The 25,569-nt window shown below is 42.5% G+C and overlaps 1 protein-coding gene across 1 annotated transcript; it reads right to left on the reverse strand.

Moving 5' to 3' along the window:
- Window positions 1–16,011: 16,011 nt before the first annotated feature.
- LOC134344145 (placenta-specific gene 8 protein-like) lies at window positions 16,012–25,255 on the reverse strand. The gene is made up of 5 exons (XM_063043463.1): window positions 25,124–25,255; window positions 20,175–20,310; window positions 19,203–19,327; window positions 17,469–17,593; window positions 16,012–16,225 (listed from the first exon to the last, which is right to left on the reverse strand). Exons 2-4 carry the CDS (start codon window positions 20,287–20,289, stop codon window positions 17,504–17,506), a joined length of 330 nt encoding a protein of 109 aa, XP_062899533.1. The 5' UTR covers window positions 20,290–20,310; window positions 25,124–25,255; the 3' UTR covers window positions 16,012–16,225; window positions 17,469–17,503.
- Window positions 25,256–25,569: the final 314 nt, after the last annotated feature.

A 25,569-nucleotide genomic window follows, 5' to 3' on the forward strand; every position in this document is an offset into this window, starting at 1 on the left:
CCAGATGTTCCTCTGTGCTTCTCACGTCCGTCTCCATCAAATCAGGATTGTGCACGGTACCTACTTACAAATGCGATATCATTTCGGAGTGGCCGCATGCGCAGTGTCGCGCCACCATCTTCTCCTCCCCTCCTTTGAATGTTCCTTCTCCACTTTCAGCAACCATGGACCAGAGATTCCTGGGACTTAGTTGGGACTTTGAAGTTTCTCAAGGAGGCTTTGAGTACGTCCCCTGTGCACCTGATAATCTCCTCCCTGAGAGGGCTCAGTGACAAGGACTACACAGTCAATGGACAGAAATGGTTGTGTTTCTGCAGAAACTCAAATCCTCAACAGAGGTAACCCAGCTCCCACTAGTAATTTTCTGTCTGACAAGAGTGATCGTGTAATCAGCACATCTGATGCCGAGGATAATTTATGTGTTTTAGGGAAAGTTCTGAGACACCCCAACATCATAGTGTAATTAAAGCAGTATGAATTCATCTTTGTTCGGTCAAAGGTGGTATATTCGAGTCATACGATAAATACAAATGAATGAAACCCACTGAAAACAAGGCTAATGCTATCATGAAAGTGTCAAGTTAAGGTTAAGTTCATGGCAGGCATACATACATAGAGCACAGTGTATAGCAGCTGCAGTGTACATCACGAACATGACATCCGCAAACAATGCCACCAAAGACAACGCCCTTCAGACAGTTCACAGAACTACATCTTTTACTACTACTCTCAGATAGGATTCTGCTACTATTAGAATCTGTGATTTACATTTTGACAATGCGTTTTTGGGCCAATTTAGCGAGCTGGCGCTTTGCTGTCTCTGAGGGAGTTCAGTGAGTTTGAGTGGAGTATGTCGCCAAGATGCAGAAAGCTCAAGATCAACTCCGTTTCTCGCCAATCTTGCTGATTAGGTTGTTGAGCAAGATTGACATCGATGAGGACGAGAGCAGAAGGCAAGTGGGTGGTGAGTGCTGTCTACCTGCATTCGATTGGTCTCCCTCTCGTTCTCTCTAGATGCTGCCAGAGTATTGTAGCAGAATCTTGGGTCTGGGCAATATTTAATGGATGTGGTTTGGGGACTACTGTTCATGTTATGATGTGCTTCTTTCTGGTTACTCCTTTTTTATTGCTATTTTGTGCAGTTTTAATCGGAGCAGACTGGCTCTGTAATCAACAAACTACACAGCACTAAACTAAACTGAACTGAACTGAACATTCTCGGACTGTTTCAATGACTCTGTGGTTCGATGTTTCATATTTTGTGTTTTTCACTTGTTTCTTGCCATTTGCACAATTTGTTTTTTTTGCACATCAGGTGTTTGATGTTTTTCTTTGAACATGGTGGTTCTTTGTTTCGTGGCTGTCTGTGGGAAGATGAATTTCAGGGTTGTATACTACATTCATAATTTGATAATAAATGTAATTTGAATCATAAGTTAATAAACTTAAATTAATATAAATTACATATAAATTATTAACTAAATTAATCTTGAGAGCAGCAGAATTTTTCTCCTTTCTGAAAATAGAACACAGACAGGAACAGGCCCTTCAGCCCACAATGTTGTGCTGAACCACCTCAAAAGTAAATCAAATCCTTCCTACCAACACAATGTACCTATCCTTTCATTTTCCTCAAATTCATGTGCCTATCTAAATGTCTGTTAAAAGCCTCTAATGTGTTTTCCTCTACCACCATACCAGGCATCCACCAATCTGAATAAAAAACTTACCCCTCACATCCTTTTTGAACCTACCCCCTCTCACCTTCAATACATGCCCTCTGGTATTAGACATTTTTCTTTAAAATGTTATTTTTATTGAAGGAATGACACAATACAGAATACGTAGTGCATTACATTTTCCTCCATTTTGCTTTTATATCTTACACTTAAACAAAACTCCCCTCACCCACTCTCCCTTAACATACCATGGCAGCTAATATATTTACAATACAACAATTCACAAATACAAGTACAGACATTTCACAGCCATGCCCCACATTCCTTCAAGACAAAGGCCCACACACATCCACCACACCTCAGATGATCCAGAATATACTCATATTACAATGCATCAACCACCCTATGAGGTAAACCATATGCGCGTTAAAAGGGGGAAAATCCCCAAGTACAATCAAATGCCCTCAACTGGTAGGTAATTCCATAAGACTCCCAAAATATGACAAGAAAGGTCCGCATTTTGAATAGAACATTTTCACAGACCCCCTCAGAGTAAATTTAATCTTTTCTAGTTTCAGACAAAATATTACGTACTCTAACCAAGCAGCAACAGATGAGTGGCAGATTTCCAGACCAGCAAGATTCTGCTACAGGCCAAATGTAAATGCAATGCTATCCGACTGGTTTGCATTTAAACCCAAAGCATCATCTGCCACACCAAATACAGCTATAAACCGGCAAGGTCTCAGTGTCACCCCCAAAACCTCACTGATAATTTTAAAAACCAGTGCCCAATAGCCATCAAGCCGAGGGCAAGACCAAAATGCATGCACCAAACCAGCCGGAGAGAAGGAACACTTGACACAGCCAGCCTCTGTCCCGGGATATATGTCAGCAAGCCTGGCTTTACTTAAATGTACTCTGTGTAAAACTTTAAATTGTATGAGCCCCAGTCTAGCACATGATGATGAGGAATGGATTCAATGCTTTTGCCCAATATTCCTCAGCCAGATCCATACCGAGGTCATCCTCCCACCTACTCTTAGTTTTGTTTAGATCTTGAACTCCCAAAGACATCAGCTGAGAGTATAGTTCAGAGATCAGCCCTTTATCATTAAAGCCAACAGTGAGTTTTTCCCCACACCATAGCAGGTGGTAGATCAGGAAAAGAGGGAAATTTTTCCTTGACAAAGTGGCAAATCTGCAGGTATTTAAAAAAATAATTGTGCAGAAGACCATATTTACTGCACAGGTTATCAAGACTATCAAATATATTATCAGTGTACAAATCCTTAATGCACATAAGACCATTCAAACCCCATTGTCTAAAAACTGAATCGAGAGTAGAGGGAGGAAATAGATGGTTTCTATGAATGGAACCTAAAACTGAAGCTGATGTGAACTTATAGTGGCAGTGAAATTGATTGAAGATTTTGAGGGTAGAGAGCACGACCGGGTTAGGTGTGAATTGAGAGGATTTCAATGGTAAGGAAGAATACACCAAAGCTGGGAGAGACGAGGAGTGGCAAGACTGTGACTCAAGCAGGCACCAGATTATATCTGGCCGGTGGAGCCAAAATAATACTTTTTGAATGTTCGATACCCAGTAATAATGAAATAAAGCTAGGAAGGCCCATTCCACCTACATCACGACCTCTTTGGAGAATGCACTTATTAACTCTTGGGACCTTATTTTCCCAAATAAAGGAGGTTATAGCTTGGTTGACCGACTTGAAAAATAACTTAGATAAGAAAACTGGCAAGCACTGGAACAAATAAAGAAATCCGGGAAGTATAGTTATTTTCACTGATTGAATTCTCCCAACTACAGTAAGAGGTAAACTGCACCATCTCTCAAAATCAGCCTTCTTTTGGCTAACCTGAGGCCTGTAGTTAGCTTCAAACAGAGTTGTAAAAGAGCGAGTAACGTGTATTCCTAGGTATACAGATCCATCTTGAGATAAAGGAAAAGGCAAAGATTCCTGTTGGATCTGTAGGGCCAAGTTATTAATGGGAAAGCATTTGCTTAGTCCTGATGAAGGGTCTTGGCCTGAAACGTCGACTGTACCTCTTCCTAGAGATGCTGCTTGGCCTGCTGCATTCACCAGTAACTTTGATGTGTGTTGCTTGAACTTCCAGCATCTGCAGAATTCCTGTTGTTGCTTTTTTGAAGGTTCAGTTTATAGCCAGAGAAGGCTCCAAATTGACCTAATAATGACACAATAGCAGGACTGCTACCTACAGGGTCGCTAACAGTTCAAATCTTCTGAAAAGATTAGCTGGTGTGTATTCAGGTCAGATATTAATGACAAAACATTATTCACAAAGTGGACATTGTCCCAATTAGGGGCATAAACATTTACCAAAATGACAGGTATCTGAAAGAGAGAGCCAGAGACTATAATAAAGTGACCATTAGGGTCACTGATTACATCAGATGGTGTAAACTGCATTCTTTTGGTGATTAATATTGCCACCCCCCACCCCGGACCTACTATTAAATCTGGAATGAAAAACCTGACTTTACAGAGTCTATTATGGTCTTCCACTCTTATATGTGTCTCTTGTAGAAGTAGTATATCTGCTTTTAATTGTTTCAGGTGAGAGAAAACTTTAGCTCTTTTAACAGGACCATTGAGCCCCTTTACAGTCCAAGAAATAAACCTCAGAGGGTGGCCTCCATCAGTATGTTAACCATATCGAAAGACACACAGGGCCTACAATCCAAAACAGTGCGAGGGCACAAACTGCATTCAATAACGCACAATGAAAAGAAAGTCTGGCTCATCCGTAACACACAAAAGAATAAGCTGCCATGGTGATCCCCCAAAACACTCCCCCCATCCCTTTACACAAATAAAAGACAATTAACCCCCAAAACCTAGATCTACCTCCCCAACTGAGGATGATGACAGGCATTACCAAACAAAAAACCTCCAAAGCGTTCCCCATACAACCAAAACTTGCAATCTAATCTAGGATGGCTCCCCTCCTTAAAATTTGTACACTCATTTATTCTACCTTTAATATAGGTAGGCTAAAGATAACACAGGCCAAGCAAAACATTAAAAACAAAAACTAGGAAACTAAATGCCAGAGATGCAAATCCCAAATATTTACATTTTGCTGGTTGAAAGTTCCTGTTAATCAGGTTCCGCAGCATAACAGTTCAACCCGATCGCTTTCCACAAATTAAACTGGAAAAAATGAACAAAGAAGTGGATTGTGAAAATTAAAGTTTGCCTCGGCGGGAGGCCCCTTCAATGCTGCATGAATAACCTGAAAAAAAAAAGTCATTGCTCTTCTCGTTCTTCTTCTCCCCAGCGCGAACGGTAAAACTCTTTGGCTGCCTCTGGTGTATTGAAATTATACTTTTTACCCCATCATGGGTGACCTGGAGCCTGGCAGGATAAAGAGGCCAAACCTGATCCCTTTCCCGTAAAACAGGGATTTCACCTCCTTAAATGCTGCTCGTTTTCTCCCCAGCTCAGCACTAAAATCCTCAAAAAAACTCCCGGTGCCCGCGGAAATACAGCCCCTGTTTTTGTCTACTGATGATGCGTTGCTTATCTTGAAAGTAGTGAAAGAGAACCAGGAACATTCTTGGTCTCGTTTGCTTGGCTTCAGGGATGCCGGATGCTTTAGGCCCGACTCGGTGAGCACGTGAAAGCACGAGAGGCCTTGGGAATAAATTTGTCCCCAGCACCTTGTCAAAAAACTGGGTCATAAATTTAACAGGGTCTGAACTTTCCAAATTTTCAGGAATGCTGACCACTCTCAAATAGACTTGGGAGGAGAAGATGGCGGCGCGACGCAGCGCGCGGCCGTTCCAAATGAATATCGATATGTGTAACTAGGGGTGCTGTGCACAATCAGATTTGATAGGGACAGTCATGAAAATGCAGAGGAACATCTAGAGTAACTTCTGAAATGCCCGCTTTGCTGCCGCTGCTACTGTGCGATTGAGAATCTCCAGAGACGAAGGCCCCAAATCCTCAGCTTTGCATACCGCCTGTTGCCGGGGACGGGGTCGAAATGCGCGGCAGAGATGGTGCTCGGTGCTGAATAGGTGGTCGGAGGCTCGGAGTTTTTCGGACGGACTCAGAGTCGGACTGTGGTCAGATGCTTCTGGGATGCTGCAACGGCAAGTTGGCGCTGGACGTTTACCGTCTGCGTGAGATGATGGGACTTCCGAGAGACTCTGAGACTTTTACTGTGCCATGGTCTGTTCTTATCAAATTACGGTATTGCTTTGCACTATTGTAACTATATGTTATAATTATGTGGTTTTTGTTAGTTTTTAAGTCGGTTTGTCATGTGTTTTCATGATATCATTCTGGAAAAACATTTTTATCATTTCTTAATGCATGCATTACTAAATGAGAATAAAAGGGGACTGCATGTCCTCATAATCATAATAATAATAATTCAATCTCCAGGACTGATTTTTGAGGTCATCTAGCTTCCCCTTCAGAAATGCGTTTTCGCTCTGCAACACTGCAATGGCGACTTCAGCGCTCACCAGTCGGTCACTGTAATCATTTAGGCCGTCTTCAACCTCACAAATATGTTCATTGTATGACTCATAATAAGACATAATTTGTTTCATGTGGCATTCACTGGTGACAACGCTTCTTCAAGTTCTCTTTTCAGGGCAGAATGCACTGCTTGCGTCATGTCAGTAAGAAGTACTAAACAAAGCCTCTGGAGGTCATCAGGTAGTGCAGGTGCAGGCCCAGCACCATGCAACAGCGCCATAACCGTAACATCAGCTTTCTTGCTTGAGGCTTCGCTGTCTTTTTCCTCAATTTTACTTCAGAGGTACATTTTATTTGCCATTTGAGTGTCCAGCAACATCCCGGGTTAAATATGTTAAATATTCAGTTATCTCGATCGTACGGCAAAGATAAACAGGTAGATTTTCAATAAAAATCAGGAGCCACACTCACATGCACCTACTCACTCCATGCTCAACCTGGAAGTCCTAGTATTAGACATTTTTACCCTGGGAGAAAGATTCCCCCCCCCTTTTTTTTACTCTATCACTGCCTCCCATAATCTTACAACCCTCTGTCAGATCTCCCCTTAGCCTTCATCTTTCCAGAGAGAACTACTCAAGTTCATCCAGCCTCTCACGATAGCACATGCCCTCTAAAACAGACAGCAGCCTGGTAAACTTCTTCTGTGTTCTCTCCAAAGGCTCAACATCCTTCCTATAGAGGTGACAAGAAATGTATGCAGAGTCCTGTAACTTGACTAATAAAAGCATTCTATAAGTCTCCTTATCCACGGTATCAACCTGTGTATCCACTTTTAGGGAGCTATGAATTTGGACCCCAAGATCTCGCTGCTCAGTAAAACTGTTAAGGATCTTGGCCTTAACACTGTACTGTTTCCAAGCTTTTGCCCTACCAAGTGCAACGGCTCACATTTATCTGGGTTAAACTCCATCTGCCGTTTTTTTTTAAGATTATGAGAACACTCAGTCCTCTTTTATTGTCATTTAGAAATACATACATGCATTAAGAAATGATATGTTTCTCCGGAGTGATATCACAGAAAACAGGACAAACCAAAGACTGACACTGACAAAACCACATAATTATAACATATAGTTACAGCAGTGCAAAGCAATACCATAATTTGAAGAACAGTCCATAGACAGAGTAAAAAAAAAGTCTCAAAGTCCCGAGTCGATCGACTCTTGAGTCCCTGATAGCAGGGGGCAAAAGGGAGAAACTCCCTGCCATAAACCTCCAGGCACCGTCAACTTGCCGATACCTTGGAAGCAGCCGACCCCGCGTCCATCCGTCCGAAAACTCCGAGCTTCCGAGCAGCCTCTCCGATACAGCCTCCCGTGCGCCTTGGACCTCTCCCCGGCTGCTGAAACACGCAAAGCCGAGGATTTCGAGGCCCTCAGCTCCGGAGATTCTGGTTACCACACAGTAGCAAAGCAGACATTTCAGAAGTTTTCCAGATGTTCAGATGTTCCACTGTGCTCTCATGTCTGTCTCCATCAAATCAGGATTGTGCACGGTCTCCTACTTGACAGATAACAGATATTCATCACCGAAGTGGCCGCGCTCGCTGTCATCGCGTCACCATCTTCTCCCCCCATTTCTCTGCCCATATCTGCAGTATTATTCATACTTCACTATTATTTCAGATTTTTGCCTCATCTGGTGGTTGCAGCATCTTCCCATGAATTTTTAAACAGAATAAGAAATAAAATTGGACTGAGGCACAATAGAAAGTCAAAGGCTCTGCTCAGAAACAGACTTTGGCTAAATAGTCTGTGCTATTCTGCCTAGTTCCATCTAACTGCACTTGAAACATAGCCTTCCATCTCCTTCTCTCATCCATGTAAGCATCTAAACTTCTGTTAAACGTTACAATCTACTACTTCCACTGGTAGCTCGTTCCACATCTGCACCACCCTACGAGTGAAGGAGCTTCCCCTCCTGTCAAGGGCAACGAATGCTGAGTGGTGAATCTTTTCTGGCTCCCCCGTTATATGGGGACAACCGAAATCTGGTTTCAAGTTATGATCTCAATGCTGCCATTGGCCATCTTATGGATGATGGACAAGAATCACCTACATCGTTTGCTTTGAATACAGCACACAAATTGAGAAAGCAGCACAAGCAAAATTCTTCAGTGTGAAGAGATTCCAGCAGTTCAGCTGATTTATCATAAAATCCCAAGTGAGAGCATAGGTGCAGGAAATCGTTAAAGTTTTTTTTGAAAAATAATGATAGAGGGGAAACAGTGGTCAGAAACACATTTTAGAGACATTTCTCATTTGAACAGAAAGTCTCATTTGAGGAAATACAGACAGAGGAACTGGGAGAAGGGAAGAGTTCTTACAGGAGTCAGGGTGGTTTAAAATGTAATCAATAGGTTTGAAATGGCTTAGTGAGTAGCTAGCCTGTCTCCTCGTGAAGTTCCTACAGTACTGTAGATATCACTACAGTGGGAGCTTACCTCTCCCCTCCCCAATACTTAAACCCAGTCTGACACAAATTATGCGAGCCCACTTCTCAGGGGTGATGTGGTGAAGGGGGAATGGTTAGGGTGAATAAAGGGAGAGAACCTATCACCCACACACCTATCCATCAGTATTCTTCTCCCTTGGCCCATCCTTCCCATCTCCTCCCTTTTCTATTTCCACCCTCTCCATCCCTTCCACTTCACCTTTCAGCCTGTAATACTAACCCTCTCTGACAATCCTCCCATCCCAAACTTGGCTCCATCTGCCAATTTTTTCTCCCTCTCCTTGTCTGTTCTCTCACCTCCAACCTCACCAATCCCCCCCTCCCCCCCCCCAACCACCACCTGGCTCCATCTCATTTCTAGTTACAGAGTCCAGCATCTACTGCCTCGTGTCTCAACTTTTGATTTGAAAATTATGGCTCCCTTCACCCCCACCCCATGCACGACAGATTGTGCATTACAGGGAGAAATGCAAATTTCACAGTGGTTTGACCAAGTTTGGACCAATTAGAAGGCACAACCATTCCAACAGCTTAGAAGGCACAATTAGCAACTGCCTGGTATAAATACCTGTTCATCACCACAGAAGTAAATTAAAACCAAGATACACAATTAATCTTTTCTATTGCAGAAAATTCAGTAAATTTCTTGCCACTTCATTGCTGATGGAGAATGTTTGAAAAACAAGTGGCAAAATGAATCAAACAAATGATATTCAATTCACCAAAAAGTTGAAGGTCAAAGTTCAGTGTAACACAAAATGCTGGAAGAACTCAGCATTATGTGTGTTACTCTGGATGCGCCAGAATCTCATGTATAGGTCAATGTTCAGTGCCATTTTCAAACAACCCTCAGTCAAAATTCAAAAGCCCCCCAAAAAAATCACTGCCACTATTATTATGAAAATGTTCCAAATTAACATTTAACCAAAATATACAAAAATCACTTTTGAAGTAATTTCAATCTGCATTGGTTTCATTACTCAGCACAGCAAGATTTTAGATTGTTAAAACCAATAGACCCTTTCAGCCATCTCAACCCTCCCGGAAGTTCAGGGAGTCTCCCGCATATCGACAGCAGCTCACTGACGCCCGCAAATTATATACAATATCCCAGAAATTGATTTTTTTTTTGAGAGGGAGAGAGGTAAGAGCGAGAGATCAAGAGAGCAACTGACGTAGTGAGAGAGTGACAGAGAGAGCATCCTGATAGGTCTACTTTGCACAAAGAGAGACCAATCAGTTTTCTCTGTGGACTGACTTTACAGAGAGAGAGAGTCAGTCAGTCTCAGTCTCTGTCTCTCAGTCTCTCTCTCACACACACACACACACACACACTGTTTGTCAGTTCAGTTTAGTGTCCTGCAGCACCCTGGCAGAGTGTTCCCAAAAGAAAATATAAAACGTACATCACCCCAGACTACACTAAAGTTCACCCCTGCCAGAAAGGGGTCAAAAATAATGACAGTGTTGCTCACTGCACTGTTTGCAACACTGACTTTTCTATTGCCCATGGTGGGTTAAATGACTGTAAAAGACATGTTGAGGTGAGTTTAACAGGTGTCATTCATTCATTAGCATAGCGAACATTATTTAAACTAGCTGGCTATCTATTACGGTGTCGGATGTGGGAGGCCCTGGAGTCTCCAAGCCTCCCGGACGTCTACATCTGCGCCAAGTGCATCGAGATGCAGCTCCTAAGGGACCGTGTTACGGAACTGGAGCTGCAGCTCGATGACCTTCGTCTGGTCAGGGAGAGTGAGGAGTTGATAGAGAGGAGTTGCAGGCAGGTGGTCACACCAGGGCCACGGGAGGCAGACAAGTGGGTCACGGTTAGGAGGGGGAAGGGGAAAAGGCAGGTGATGGGGAGTACCCCGGCGGCTGTGCCCCTTAACAACAGGTACTCCTGTTTGAGTACTGTTGGTGGGGACAGCTTACCCGGGGGAAGCGACAGTGGCCCTGCCTCCGGCACAGAGTCTGGCCCTGTAGCTCAGAAGGGTAGGGCAAGGAAGAGGAGGGCAGTTGTGATAGGGGACTCGATAGTAAGGGGGTCAGATAGGCGATTCTGTGGACGCAGTCCAGAGACCCCGATGGTAGTTTGCCTCCCTGGTGCCTGGGTCCGGGATATTTCTGATCGTGTCCAAGATATCCTGAAGTGGGAGGGTGAGGAGCCAGAGGTCGTGGTACATATAGGTACCAATGACATAGGTAGGAAAAGGGATGAGGTCCTGAAAGGAAAATATAGGGAGCTAGGAAGGGAGTTGAGAAAAAGGACCGCAAAGGTAGTAACCTCGGGATTACTGCCTGCGCCACGCGACAGTGAGAGTAGGAATGCGATGAGGTGGAGGATAAATGCGTGGCTGAGCGATTGGAGCAGGGGACAGGGATTCAAGTTTTTGGATCATTGGGACCTCTTTTGGCGCAGGCGTGACCTGTACAAAAAGGACGGGTTACACTTGAATCCTAGGGGGACCAATATCCTGGCAGGGAGATTAGTGAGGGCTACAGAGGTGACTTTAAACTAGAATGGTTGGGGGGTGGGAATCAAATTAAAGAGGCTAGGCGTGAGGAGGTTAGTTCACAACAGGGGGATGGGAACCAGTGCAGAGAGACAGAGGGGTGTAAAGTGAGGGTAGAAGCAAAAAGTACTAAGGAGAAAAGTAAAAGTGGCAGGCCGACAAATCCAGGGCAAGCATTAAAAAGGGCCACTTTTCAACATAATTGTATAAGGGCTAAGAGAGTTGTAAAAGAGCGCCTGAAGGCTTTGTGTGTCAATGCAAGGAGCATTCGTAATAAGGTGGATGAATTGAAAGTGCAGATTGTTATTAATGATTATGATATAGTTGGGATCACAGAGACATGGCTCCAGGGTGACCAAGGATAGGAGCTCAACGTTCAGGGATATTCGATATTCAGGAGGGATAGACATGAAGGAAGGGGAGGTGGGGTGGTGTTGCTGGTTAAAGAAGAGATTAACGCAATAGAAAGGAAGGACATAAGCCGGGAAGATGTGGAATCGATATGAGTAGAGCTGCGTAACACTAAGGGGCAGAAGATGCTGGTGGGAGTTGTGTACAGGCCACCTAACAGTAGTAGTGAGGTCGGAGATGGTATTAAACAGGAAATTAGAAATGTGTGCAATAAAGGAACAGCAGTTATAATGGGTGACTTCAATCTACATGTAGATTGGGTGAACCAAATTGGTAAAGGTGCTGAGGAAGAGGATTTCTTGGAATGTATGCGGGATGGGTTTTTGAACCAACATGTCGAGGAACCAACTAGAGAGCAGGCTATTCTGGACTGAGTTTTGAGCAATGAGGAAGGGTTAATTAGCAATCTTGTCGTGAGAGGCCCCTTGGGTAAGAGTGACCATAATATGGTGGAATTCTTCATTAAGATGGAGAGTGACATAGTTAATTCAGAAACAAAGGTTCTGAACTTAAAGAGGGGTAACTTTGAAGGTATGAGACGTGAATTAGCTAAGATAGACTGGCAAATGACACTTAAAGGATTGACAGTGGATATGCAATGGCAAGCATTTAAAGGTTGCATGGATGAACTACAACAATTGTTCATCCCAGTTTGGCAAAAGAATAAATCAAGGAAGGTAGTGCACCCGTGGCTGACAAGAGCAATTAGGGATAGTATCAATTCCAAAGAAGAAGCATACAAATTAGCCAGAGAAAGTGGCTCACCTGAGGACTGGGAGAAATTCAGAGTTCAGCAGAGGAGAACAAAGGGCTTAATTAGGAAGGGGAAAAAAGATTATGAGAGAAAACTGGCAGGGAACATAAAAACTGACTGTAAAAGCTTTTATAGATATGTAAAAAGGAAAAGACTGGTAAAGACAAATGTAGGTCCCCTACAGACAGAAACAGGTGAATTGATTATGGGGAGCAAGGACATGGCAGACCAATTGAATAATTACTTTGGTTCTGTCTTCACTAAGGAGGACATAAATAATCTTCCAGAAATAGAAGGGGACAGAGGGTCCAGTAAGATGGAGGAACTGAGCGAAATACATGTTAGTAGGGAAGGGGTGTTGGGTAAATTGAAGGGATTAAAGGCAGATAAATCCCCAGGGCCAGATGGTCTGCATCCCAGAGTGCTTAAGGAAGTAGCCCAAGAAATAGTGGATGCATTACTGATAATTTTTCAAAACTCGTTAGATTCTGGACTAGATCCTGAGGATTGGAAGGTGGCTAATGTAACCCCACTTTTTAAAAAAAGGAGGGAGAGAGAAACCGGGGAATTATAGACAGGTTAGCCTAACGTCGGTGGTGGGGAAACTGCTGGAGTCAGTTATCAAAGAAGTGATAACAGCACATTTGGAAAGCGGTGAAATGATCGGACAAAGTCAGCATGGATTTGTGAAAGGAAAATCATGTCTGACGAATCTCATAGAATTTTTTGAGGATGTAACTAGTAGAGTTGATAGGGGAGAACCAGTGGATGTGGTATATTTGGATTTTCAAAAGGCTTTTGACAAGGTCCCACACAGGAGATTAGTGTGCAAACTTAAAGCACACGGTATTGGGGGTAAGGTATTGATGTGGATAGAGAATTGGTTAGCAGACAGGAAGCAAAGAGTGGGAATAAACAGGACCTTTTCAGAATGGCAGGCGGTGACTAGTGGGGTACCGCAAGGCTCAGTGCTGGGACCCCAGTTGTTTACAATATATATTAATGACTTGGATGAGGGAATTAAATGCAGCATCTCCAAGTTTGCGGATGACACGAAGCTGGGTGGCAGTGTTAGCTGTGAGAAGGATGCTAAGAGGATGCAGAGTGACTTGGATAGGTTGGGTGAGTGGGCAAATTCATGGCAGATGCAATTTAATGTGGATAAATGTGAAGTTATCCACTTTGGTGGCAAAAATAGGAAAACAGATTATCTGAATGGTGGCCAATTAGGAAAAGGGGAGGTGCAACGAGACCTGGGTGTCATTATACACCAGTCATTGAAAGTGGGCATGCAGGTACAGCAGGCGGTGAAAAAGGCGAATGGTATGCTGGCATTCATAGCAAGAGGATTCGAGTACAGGAGCAGGGAGGTACTACTGCAGTTGTACAAGGCCTTGGTGAGACCACACCTGGAGTATTGTGTGCAGTTTTGGTCCCCTAATCTGAGGAAAAACATCCTTGCCATAGAGGGAGTACAAAGAAGGTTCACCAGATTGATTCCTGGGATGGCAGGACTTTCATATGATGAAAGACTGGATCGACTAGGCTTATACTCGTTGGAATTTAGAAGATTGAGGGGGGATTTTATTGAAACGTATAAAATCCTAAAGGGATTGGACAGGCTAGATGCAGGAAGATTGTTCCCGACGTTGGGGAAGTCCAGAACAAGGGGTCACAGTTTGAGGATAAAGGGGAAGCCTTTTAGGACCGAGATTAGGAAAAACTTCTTCACACAGAGTGGTGAATCTGTGGAATTCTCTGCCACAGGAAACAGTTGAGGCCAGTTCATTGGCTATATTTAAGAGGGAGTTAGATATGGCCCTTGTGGCTACAGGGATCAGGGGGTATGGAGGGAAGGCTGGGGCGGGGTTCTGAGTTGGATGATCAGCCATGATCATAATAAATGGCGGTGCAGGCTCGAAGGGCCGAATGGCCTACTCCTGCACCTATTTTCTATGTTTCTATAAGACAATATAATAAGGATACACCTTATGCTTTTATTTCTTTTAGGGACCACAACATATTAGGGAGGCTAAGCGCAGGGTAGGCTGCTCAAGTATTTCACAGTTCTTTTCAGCAGAAAACCAAAGTCTGACAGAGAAGGTCACTAGAGCTGAGGTGTACTTTACATCTTTCTTCGTTGAGCATAACCAGGTGTGTAAGCACACAGGCAAGCTATTCAGGAAAATGTTTCCTGATTCAGAAATAGCAAAAAACTATGCCTGCTCATTTACCAAGACAGCAGCTATTGTCACATCACAGTACAAGTTTGCAAAAGAAATAGAAAAGCTATTTGCATTAGCATTTAGCTATTAGCATTGAGACCGCCAACAAAATGCTCAACAAGAATATATATGTAATGTGCATGTGTATATATAAATAGTTTCAATGTGATCAAATAAATTGTTGTGTTCTTTCATAATCAAATGTCCTGTATACATACACCCTTGGAGGTTACACTGGGGGGGGGAATATGGGGTTGCAGGGGGCAGGGGTGGTGAAGCTACCTCCCTGAAATGAGTTTCTGCAGGGTGGGATGTCTGCCCTTTGTTCCCTTTGTTTATGGAGCATTTGCCTCCCAAGGAATAAAAACCAAGGTAGTGCTTTCTACAGGGAAACAATTGAGAGCATCCTGACTGGCTGCATCACTGTCTGGTATGGGAACTGTACTTCCCTCAATTGCAGGACTCTGCAGAAAGTGGTGCAGACAGCCCAGTGCATCTGTAGATGTGAACTTCCCTCTATTCAGGACATTTACAAAAACTGGTGTGTAAAAAGGGCCCAGATGATTATTGGGGATGCGAATCACCCAATCACAAACTGTTCCAGCTGCTACCATCCGGGAAATGGTACCACAGCATAAAAGCCAGGACCAATAGGCTCCAGGACAGCTGCTTCCACCAGGCCATCAGACTGATTAATTCATGCTGATACATTTCTCTGCTACACTGACTGTTCTGTTGTACATTTTTTTTTGAATAAATGAATTGCACATTCAGAGATGTAACAAAGATTTGTACTCATGTATGTGAAGGGTGTAAGAAATGAACTCAATTCAGAGTAGATAGGTTCAATGGGAACATTTCTGATATGTAGTTAAACAACAATTCTTTTTTATTCAAATCAAAAATTACAGCAGATTAACCACAAGTATACAATACACTTTTTAATTTGTCATTATGTATAGTTGCCTGCTACTAAGACAATCACTTTTGTGCATAGGGTGAAAGGGGGACGCAGTACATCACTAAAGATATTTCTCATCTGTGGAAGGAACTGGAACTCTGTCATTCAGCACATGTCAGATCGTCTCAGTTTTTAAATAGGAAAGCCGCTGGCAGAACAACTGTTGATACAATTATGCAAAAACAAAAAGCAAAAACAACCATTTAAATTTGGGAAATGCTTCACATCATCTGTTTATAGGTGACCAATGGAAAATAAATTTAGAAAGTTGGTATTTCAAATCGAATGGAGAACTGAATTAGAATCAAGTTTAACTGGAGCTTTATGTGCTTTCACAAAGTTGGACTTTTGACCTATTTAGAATGGTCTGAAAGATGGTCCATTTCCATAAACATGGAAGAATTCTAGTTCCCATATGGAGAGAATAATCATTCTGTACATCACCGATGACAGCTTCCCCAAAGGGTGTGAAAAATCACACGACTCTGGGGGAAGAAAACTTCAGATGTGTGGGCAATAATTTACAAGGTTTAAGGAAAGAGTATAACATAGTGGTTGAGAGATTTTAATTTGTCATTGCTGAACGCAACTTTCCATTATTTACTTCTGTGACAATGAATGATTTTTGTCTTTCCAATAATCCAATCTTCTTTTTCCACTTTGATGAACAGTACCTTGTTAGACCTATCAGGAAAGAAAACTTGTTAGTGGAAGAGGTCATAGTAAAGGATGGCGTACTGCTGCTTCACATCTCCAGTGACCTGGCCCAACCCCGATCTCCAGCGCTGCTAATGTGAAGTTTGCATATTCTCCCTGTGAACTGGTTTCATCCTACATCCTGAACACTGGCTGGACAGTAGGTCCATACACTGATAATCACCCCTGGTAGAGATGGGTGGTCACAGAAGTGGGATTGAGTTGACGTGGGTGTGAAAACAGATGACAGAAAGGTAGATGGGGAAAATTTGATCGATCAGATTGTTTCAAGTGCTGGCATAGACTTGCTGGGCTAAGTGTTCATGATCTATTTCACAAGGACATACAAAACTTGATATCAAGGAAAATGCCACCAAATCAATTATCTTTACATGCTCATTTATACCTCTGTAAATGGTTATACAATTTAAAAAACTAATCTCAAGTAATCCATACCTTCTCAGAATTTATTTTTCCTCGCTGGTAACATGTTAAAGCTCAGTGTTATGTTGGCTGGTCTAAGATTATCAATTAATCTTTTCCTCTGAGTAGAGGCACATAGGCAATCTTGTAGTTCCTGCTACAAAATTTCATAATCAAACGGTGCTTGAATGTGCTGGTCGAAGTTCCTGCTACAAAATTTCATAATCAAACGGTGCTTGAATGTGCTGGTCGAAGCTTCCCTTAGAAGTTTAGGATGCACGTTTACAGGGAAGCTTTCCATTAAATTCCTGCATTGTTTTTATATTGTACTTGTCCAATCTAATTGGATTACCCACATCTCACCCTAATTGACACCTCCCAAACCTGTAAGCTCTACCACCGAGGACGAGGACAGCAGGCACCTTCCGAAGATTCCCCTCCAATTCTCACGCTATCCCAGCCTGAAACAGTCCCTTCGTCATCACTGACTAAATCTTAGAGCTGCCCACCCAGCAGCACTTCGCAATGCATTCATCAAGAGAACAGCAGTAGCTCAAGAGGGGGTGAACTGCCACCTCCCCCAGGGAAACCAGCAATAAATATCAGCCTCCAAAGCAATGCCCAGATCCCCAAAAATGAATTAAAAAAATAATAACCTCCTTCAGCACAAAAAGAAACATGATTAAAACATTGCAAACTAATGCACGATTCAATTTGAAACTGGAGACAGCAGCAAATATTACCCACAAAAGCATGCACAATCAATCTGCTCAAAAAAATCCTCAAGGAGAACTTGGCCTCAGCTTACCATGTGAAGTGCAACAGAGGTGAACACCAATGGCATCACTGGTGGCAATTTATTTCTCTTTTAATTTGGCAGAGAGAACATGGGAGACAGCACATGGTTACTAACCAGTCACCACAGAGAGATCCCTGAAAAAGAAACAGCAAAAACACAACATTAATAGGTCCCCTTCTGATACACTACACGCACAGCTATCCATTCTCAGTTTTACATGCATCTTGCATTTAATCCCAATTTTACCACTGATCTGCTGTGCGCTATGCAGCTTTGGGCATGGATTATGTCGATCTGCCAATGCTAGTATTTCAGGTAGGCAACCTTTCCCCAGTTCTTTTGGAGGATCCCAGACCCAAAATGTTAACTGTTTCGCCTTCTACAGATATTGCCTGACTTGCTGAGCAATTCCAGCACTTCCTATTAAATTAAAAAAAACATTCATTGAAGTTTCCTGCTTCATATGATTTCAGTGGAAGTGAAACTGGGAAGTGATAACTGTAAAGAAAATATTGACTACTAAACCCATCACTCCTTAAAGCATTTCTATTACCACTAAACTTTCACAGCTCACACAATGAATGCTTTTGCAATCTGTTCAGAGGCCTTCTGTTGGCCGTTTCCTAGCTGTTATCACAAGCGAGGTTGGCATATGGAGAGCAAACTGTTGCCTTGGGGACACCAGCTCTGGATTCCCAGGGTTTACTCCCAAAGCCTTCCCCGTGAGTGGGGATAGCCACAAGGGAAAGATTTGAGATCAGAGTTTTCCTTCTTCTGGTTGATGAGCTCCTTCTGCCCCAAGCAACTGGTTTTAGGGCACCAGTAACCTGCCTTTGCTCCTGTCAGTAGGAACAGTTCCACTGGGCTCAGTAGCTAAGCCACACACGAAGGCCAGGAGCTAGACTTGGTTGTCAGAGGCTATTTAAGGCACACGCCATTGGGAGTATTTAATAGGTAGTGGGATTGTATCCCCACTACACCCACCCCTACCTATAACAACCTTAACAAAATGCTTTTCTGCCCATTATATATATGCAAACATCTTGGATTTAATATAAAATTATGGAATAAGAGAAATCTCATGATTTTATGACTTGGAGAGGCAATTGATCAAAATCTCACTGAGCCTAATATGCAGGGGGCATCTGTGGTACAAAACTGATTCTGGATTAGAAGACAAATTACCATCAGGGCAAGATTCAAAGTGCTGGAAGATGGTCAAGCAGCCTCTGTGGAGGCAAAGGGATGGTTATGTTGAGGGTCAAGACTCTGCAACAGGACTGAGTGCTGAAGGAAGTAACAAGTATACAGAGTGAGCAGGATGTCTGAGGCAGGAGACAGGTGAACCAGGTGAGGTGGGGTGTGAACGATGGGTAGATGGAACCAGGTAGGAGGAATGCAAGAGGGATTTAGACAGAGACTCATGGACGACAAGTAGAAACAGACAAGACAGCAAAATGGGAACAAACTGGGGAGGATTGAGACAATTGTCAACATATTTTGAAACTTGTTCACTTAGAAGCTACATTTGATGATCTCAGCACTAGCACTACAGACTTATCAACTGAACATCATCTTCCTCTGCAAAGACTTGTTCCCCAGGATGGTTGTTCCTAGGTCCTTAGCTTCTAGATTAGCAACAACCCCATTCCCCCAAATTAGAGGCTCCCCACTCAGTTATCAAGAGCCCATACCTGCTGTAGTAAAAGCACCCAGATCTCTGAAGGAATCAGATCTACTTACAGAGATGTTGTACTTGGTTCTGATGAGGGTTCTCATAGCCATGGTAGTACCACAGAGACAACATTCACCCATGTTCCCTGCAATCTGACATCCGAGGCAAATTGTACAGAAAATCCCACACAAACCTGGAAACACCAAGAGGCAGCATGAAGTACAAATATAAACACCAGCTTCCAAAGGGAGGGCAGAGAATTTGAGTGCATTTCTTCAGATCTGTGTGAGGTCCTCGTTGAAAATAGCAGTCTGATTCTAACACACACACTGCCCAATGTGCTGAATATTTCCAGCTTTCACCATTGCTGTTGCATTTTGACAATCTCTTTAGGCTCAGCTTTAGTTAGACTCAAGTACAGCAGTGGGTCTTAGTGAATTTGTTGATAAAGAGCTGACCCAGGCTGAGGATATATACTATAGCTAATAGCCGACCCAAACCAATGCAGTTCTTCTCTTTAGTTTGGATCAGGTGGCCAATGTTGAAAACAGACATCAATATCTGTATCATTTTCTTCAGGCTAATATCGTCATTTTGCAGAAGACTGGAGGGTTGGATCATACCTGCCAAGATTCCCACACTGAGCAGATGCTGCTCACCATGGGATGACAACGACAAGACCTGGGAGTGAGGACATCTAACAAAGGCCAGCATAGACAATGAACAGCGAATAGCTGGCATGATCAAATAGCAAATGTACAGCCACAGACTGGCTTGATATTGGGTAATGGACACAGCTTTAAGACTCATGTCCAGATTGGTCAATGTTACAAGAGGGGAAAACAGAAACTAAAGAGCATTTTTACAATTATGTGATGCATTTTATGATCTTGAGACTCCGCAAAAACATTTACAATAAATTACTTCTGAAGTTTCAGTGCTCTTGTCACCAAGGAAAGAGAAAATTAAGGAACAGAAAGTTAACCAGAATATTAAGGCAACCAAGTTGGTCAGTCCAAAGCCGTATACAAACAACTTACACACTCCAATATCATCGCAACAGCTGCACAGTCCGCTGCTCCAATCACTGTTCGCTGCAGGGGCAGCCTGCGGCTGCGTCATTATCACCATTTGGCCTGGTACGAACTGAGTCATTTTACTTCACTGGGGTAAAATCTAGAAATAACAGTGAGAAATGGTTGATGGCACTGGGGTCTGTGTTGCAACAAAATAAGTGAGCTTCAACACACTCTTCCAAGTAAAACATTTCTTTCATGACACATTTCTCCTGCTCAGCATAGTGGTCAGTGGAACAATTTACAGCACTAGTTGTAAGACCAGGGTTCAATTCCCACCACCGTCAGTACGTTCTCCCCAATACCGTGTGGATAACCCCCAGGTGCTCCAGTTTCCTCCACACTCCAAAGGTATTCATGTGGGGTTAGCAAGTTGTGATCATGCTACATTGGTGCCAGAAGTACAGCAACAACTGTGGGCTGCCCCAGCACACCTCGGACTGTATTGGTCATTGACACAAACAGATTTCATCATTTCTTTCTATGTACAGGTGACAAATAAAGCTAATCTTCCATCTTAGACCATTGGCTCTTCCTGCATACTGCGCTCAGTCAGGAAGTGTGAAGATCCACACACAGGCTACCTGCTGGCCGGGGTCAACCATGGATGTTGTATCCAGATGTCACACACAAGCCAGGGCAGTACAATGGAGCAGGCTCCTGCCTTCAGACTACCGATGAATGGCAGAGACCAATATAGTTCGGCACCAGGAGCATCACTGGAGTTGCCAGTCAGCGTTGAACTGCCTTAGGGACTCCAGCCCCAGAGTCCACCCCACCCGCCCCCCGCCGAGGGGTTTACTCCCGAAGCCATCCTATCAGTGGTCATAGGTGCAAGGCAGTGGAAGTAAGTTTTCCCTCTTCGATGAGCTACCAACCACAGTTGATGAGCCCCTATTTGCCTGACTGGTTTTAAGGCACCAGTACCCACCTTTGTCCCGTCTATCAGTAGAAACGGTTCAGACAGGCTTAGTAGCTAAGCTACATGCAAAGGTCAGGAGCTGGATCTAGTTGTCAGAGAATGTTTGATACACACACCATTGGGAGCATTTAATTGCTAGTGGGAGTGCATCCCCACAACAAAGGCGTCTTCTCTTGGGCAATGTTTTAATGTTCGGTATTTTGTGTGGTGTGCAGAAATTTGAATGGCCAACCAGATTTATTTCATTTATTCCTTGAGCAATTTTCAATTCCATGTGGGATTTTCTCTTAATCTACAAAATAACCATTGTTCAGCTAAAAATTGGTTATACAGTTCTCTGCTTTCCAACTTGTGTTATTGTACTCAATCTGCTATTGATCCAGTTTTCCTTCCTAGAAGGGATATGGTGAGATTTCACCCCCTCCATCCCCATAATTGGGGGTCAGCTTGTTCAGAAATTCCCATGTCTGGCCACAGAGCTGGTTCCTGCACTTCGCCATACGTTCCAGCCGGCATTCCTGTCCATCTGTTAACATACTATATAGCAGGGTTTCCGCACTCCCTTGAAACTCACCAGGGTCCCATTTCCTGTGTTCCTTTGAACTTTACTTTAACATTTTAATATGTACATTGGTCACTGTTTCCAATCTTGTCAAATGATGGAACAGGCTTGTGGATAAATAGCCATCCTCTATCACTATTCTTAAATTTGTTACAAATTACTTAAAGTAACTGGTGGAAAGCACAAACTGTTGAGGCTAGAAATAACCACAGCTGAATAGAAGAATATCATGTAAATGCATTACATTTCTCACCCTATAAATATTAACCAGTTTGTTTTACTTTCTGGATTTTTTTTTCCAGTGACTAAGGAACAGTTGTCCACTGGTGGGATTTGCCAACTTTCTCCTTGCAAGTGAAAAGATTTGCCAGCCAGTGAGAACAACCCGAACTCTGTTATAAAAGCTGTCACTTGAGTTCAGAGTCTGGTGGAATTGCAGAATGCTCTCACAGAGAGAAGGAAATATTTGGTTTAAATTGCCTCAAAAGGAGTTAGCACAAAAAGCAATAAACTACAAAATATGCACTTTGACAATGGAGAGTCTGCTTGATTCTCTTTACAAACTGTAAAGGATACAGTAGGACTATACAGGAAGCACACATGTAAGCAATTGCTTAATCTAATGCTGAATGCAGTTTCTTTAAAAACCATGAGCTTAGCCAAGTAGTTTTCAAATGCTGAAACTCAATGAATGAATGAATTGCCCCCAAGTCTAAAAAGTTTGAAAAAATATGACTAATAAAACTTGCATGGTAAAATCCAAATTTATAGCTAGACAGCAGTCCCTCCATTGCTTTCAGCTTATCACTAATATCCCCTTCAGATCTACTTTTTTTAAAAAACATTAAAACAGCTTTCATCAGGCCACTTTGCTTGTTGATCACTTTGCCTAGAAGCCATTGCTTCAATGAATACCTTTAAAACATAGCAAAGCATCAGTAAGGCAGGATAGGATATTAAAACAACAACGGAGAAAGGTTTAAAAAAAATAAACACAAGATACCCCTGGAAGACAGCACAAGATCAACAGGTGTGGGCTCCCTGCTCTACATATTCGATTGTGCGGCTAAGTGCAGTTCCTAAACCGTATTTAAGTTTGCTGATGACATCGTGTGAAGGTGGAGCCGCTGAGTATAATTGAAGAGATCAACAAATCCCTGGATATTTTTCAAAGTGCACGTTACCATATACTAACTTGAGATACATTTTCTTGCAGACATTTACAGGGAACAATGAAAAACAACATGAAAAGTCATACATAACCAGATAAAGACCAACGTGCAAATAAAAAGATTATACTGATAATACAAGTTGTAAAGAGTCCTTGACAGTGAGGTCTATGGGTTTTGGAACAGAGGTGATTGAGGTTATACAGGACCCTGAAGGTTGTAATTGTTCCTGAACTTGGAGGTGTGGGGCTCAAGGCTGGGATCCTCATGCCAGATGGTAGTATTGAGAAGACAGCACGTCCTGGATGGAGGATGGTGCTTTCTTGGGGCAAGGCTCCATGTAAATACACCCCATGGTAGGGAAGTTCTGCCCCACATTCACCACTTTTCATAGACTTTCATTCCTGGGCATTGGCAGCAACTTAATTCCTCTGTGTTGTCATTTCAGTTGATCTGTCCTGGGCCCAACACACAGTGCAATTACGAAGAAAACACAGCAGCACTTCTACTTCCTCAAAATTTCATGATGATTCAGTGTGACATTTAATACTTTGAAGAACTTCTGTAGATGTGTGAAGAGTATATTGACTGGTTGCATCACAGCCTGGTATGGAAACACCAATGCCCTTGAACGAAAATCCTACAAAAAGTAGTGGACACAGCCCAGTCTGTCACAAGTAAAGCCCTCCCCACCATTGAGCACATCTACATGGAGCACCGTCGGAGGAAAGCAGCATCTGTCGCCAGAGACACCCACCACCGGGACCATGATCTCTTCTTACTGCTGCATGAATACTACTTCACTTCTTATTATTCCTGTTTCTTTTCCTTTTTAAATCTTTTTATTAATTTTTCCAAAATTATAAACAAAATAACAATGTTGATACAAAGAGATTGGAATAATCTTACTGTTAATAAATATATACAAAAAAGATTTCAGATAACACAGGTATAATAGGCTTCCAAACTCATGATGTAATTAATCAAAGAAAAAAATAAAGAAAAAACAAAGAAAAACCCCCAAAGAAAAAAAAACTAAATACTAAACCCAAAATAGCAAACAGAACAAACAGGGCTAGACCAATACTTAAATCAAACACGTTCAGTAATATTGTCAACTCCGCTCCTCTATTCATATATTTTAAGTTAATAAGGAGGATTTGGAAAGATCAAATTACATTATATTATTCCTGTTTCAGCACTATTTTAATTAAACTATTTAATATACATATACTTGCTGTAATTCATTTTTTTCCCTATATTCATCATGTATTGCATTGTACTGCTGCTGCAAAGTTAATAAATTTCATATTAAAGCAGATTCTGATTGGGAAGGTAGAGGATGTCAGGACCCAGACCACAAGGTTCAGCAACAGTTATTATCCCCCCACCATTTGGCTCTAGAACCAGCGAGAACAACTTCACTCATCCCATCACTGAACTGTTCCCACGATCTAGTGCCTCACTTGTAAGGACCCTTCATCTCATTCTTGACATTTATTCATTATTAAATGTTTCTGCATTCGCAGAGTTTGTCGTCTTTTGCACATTGGTTATTTGTTCATCTTGTTAGGCATGGTCTTTCACAAGTTCTATTGTGTTTCTTGGATTTACTGTTCATGCCCAGAAGAAAATGAATCTCAGGGCTGTATATGGTGACATGCATGTAGTTTGAACTTTAAAGGCTCAGCCTCCTCATCTGACAATGTACGACTATTCCTCCGACACCCCCCCCCCGCCCCAACCAACCACTAAACTCTTGAACCTTTGTTGCATTTCCTCTTATCACTGTCTAAAGTACATGACCAGACCTGTAGGCAATATTCCAGCCACAGTTCCATCCATACAATTGCAGTATTACTTTCTTTTATCGGCTTGCTAATTTCAACCACCACAATGCTGGAGAGTAAACAATTTCTCCGAATACCCAAAGCTTAGATTGCCCAGTCATAAGGGCTTTAAAATTTACTCTTAAAACAAACACTAATTTGAATTCTGTGTTTTGAACATCAAAAGCCCATAATTTCAGATCTTGGGCTTCTCCGTTAACTTTCTGTAATGCCAGGCTGTAAAGATTTCAAGACAGCATATACGCCCAAAAAAAATCTATAGAAAATGCTGAAATAAATGTACCTCCGAGGCAGTCATGTTCCACTTACTTGAACTACTATGTTGCACTGAACGATTAAAGGTTAATATATTCACATCGTACTGACTGCTTCGCTTTTATTCTTTTTACTTGACACTAAAAATAACTCACCACTTCTATTAAGCAGAGTGTCGATATTTCCTTCCTCTCCACAGCAATGAAAAGTCACCTGCTACAACTTACCACTTTATAAAGGTTGAGTAAAACAAGGGGAGGGCCTTCTGTCAATCAGTTACTGTGGGTAGGTTATTTAACTTTTTTTGTTTGCTCATTGGGCAAACAGAAAACGTGCCTTTTCATTGGACATTCATTTTAATTCTGACAAACTGTTAAAAGAAAATTCTCACTGATAAGACCTACAACCACTTTCTGTGTGGCCTGGACTTAATCTCCAGCAACACCCATTCCCCTGTGGATCCTACCCATTCTCTTGTCATCTATTCCCATTATGTCACAAGAAAGGGAGGAGCCGCAGTTGGCCTGATAATGAAGTTTCTATACGTTATCAGACTCAAAACTGGGAGGAGACTTTCCCTAGCAGGGCACCAGGCATTACT

Source organism: Mobula hypostoma, chromosome 3 (assembly GCF_963921235.1).
Source record: "Mobula hypostoma chromosome 3, sMobHyp1.1, whole genome shotgun sequence".
Lineage (NCBI taxonomy): Eukaryota > Metazoa > Chordata > Chondrichthyes > Myliobatiformes > Myliobatidae > Mobula > Mobula hypostoma.

Excerpts from the sequence above, each read along its gene's own strand:
- LOC134344145 (XM_063043463.1), bottom strand. The coding sequence starts at position 20,289 with ATGACTCAGTTCGTACCAGGCCAAATGGTGATAATGACGCAGCCGCAG. Across the intron at positions 19,328-20,174 it reads TTGCGATGATATTGGAGTGT|GTTTGTGTGGGATTTTCTGT; the intron begins GTAAGTTGTTTG and ends TGGTGTTTCCAG. Across the intron at positions 17,594-19,202 it reads GAACCAAGTACAACATCTCT|GGATCTCTCTGTGGTGACTG; the intron begins GTAAGTAGATCT and ends TTTCTTTTTCAG.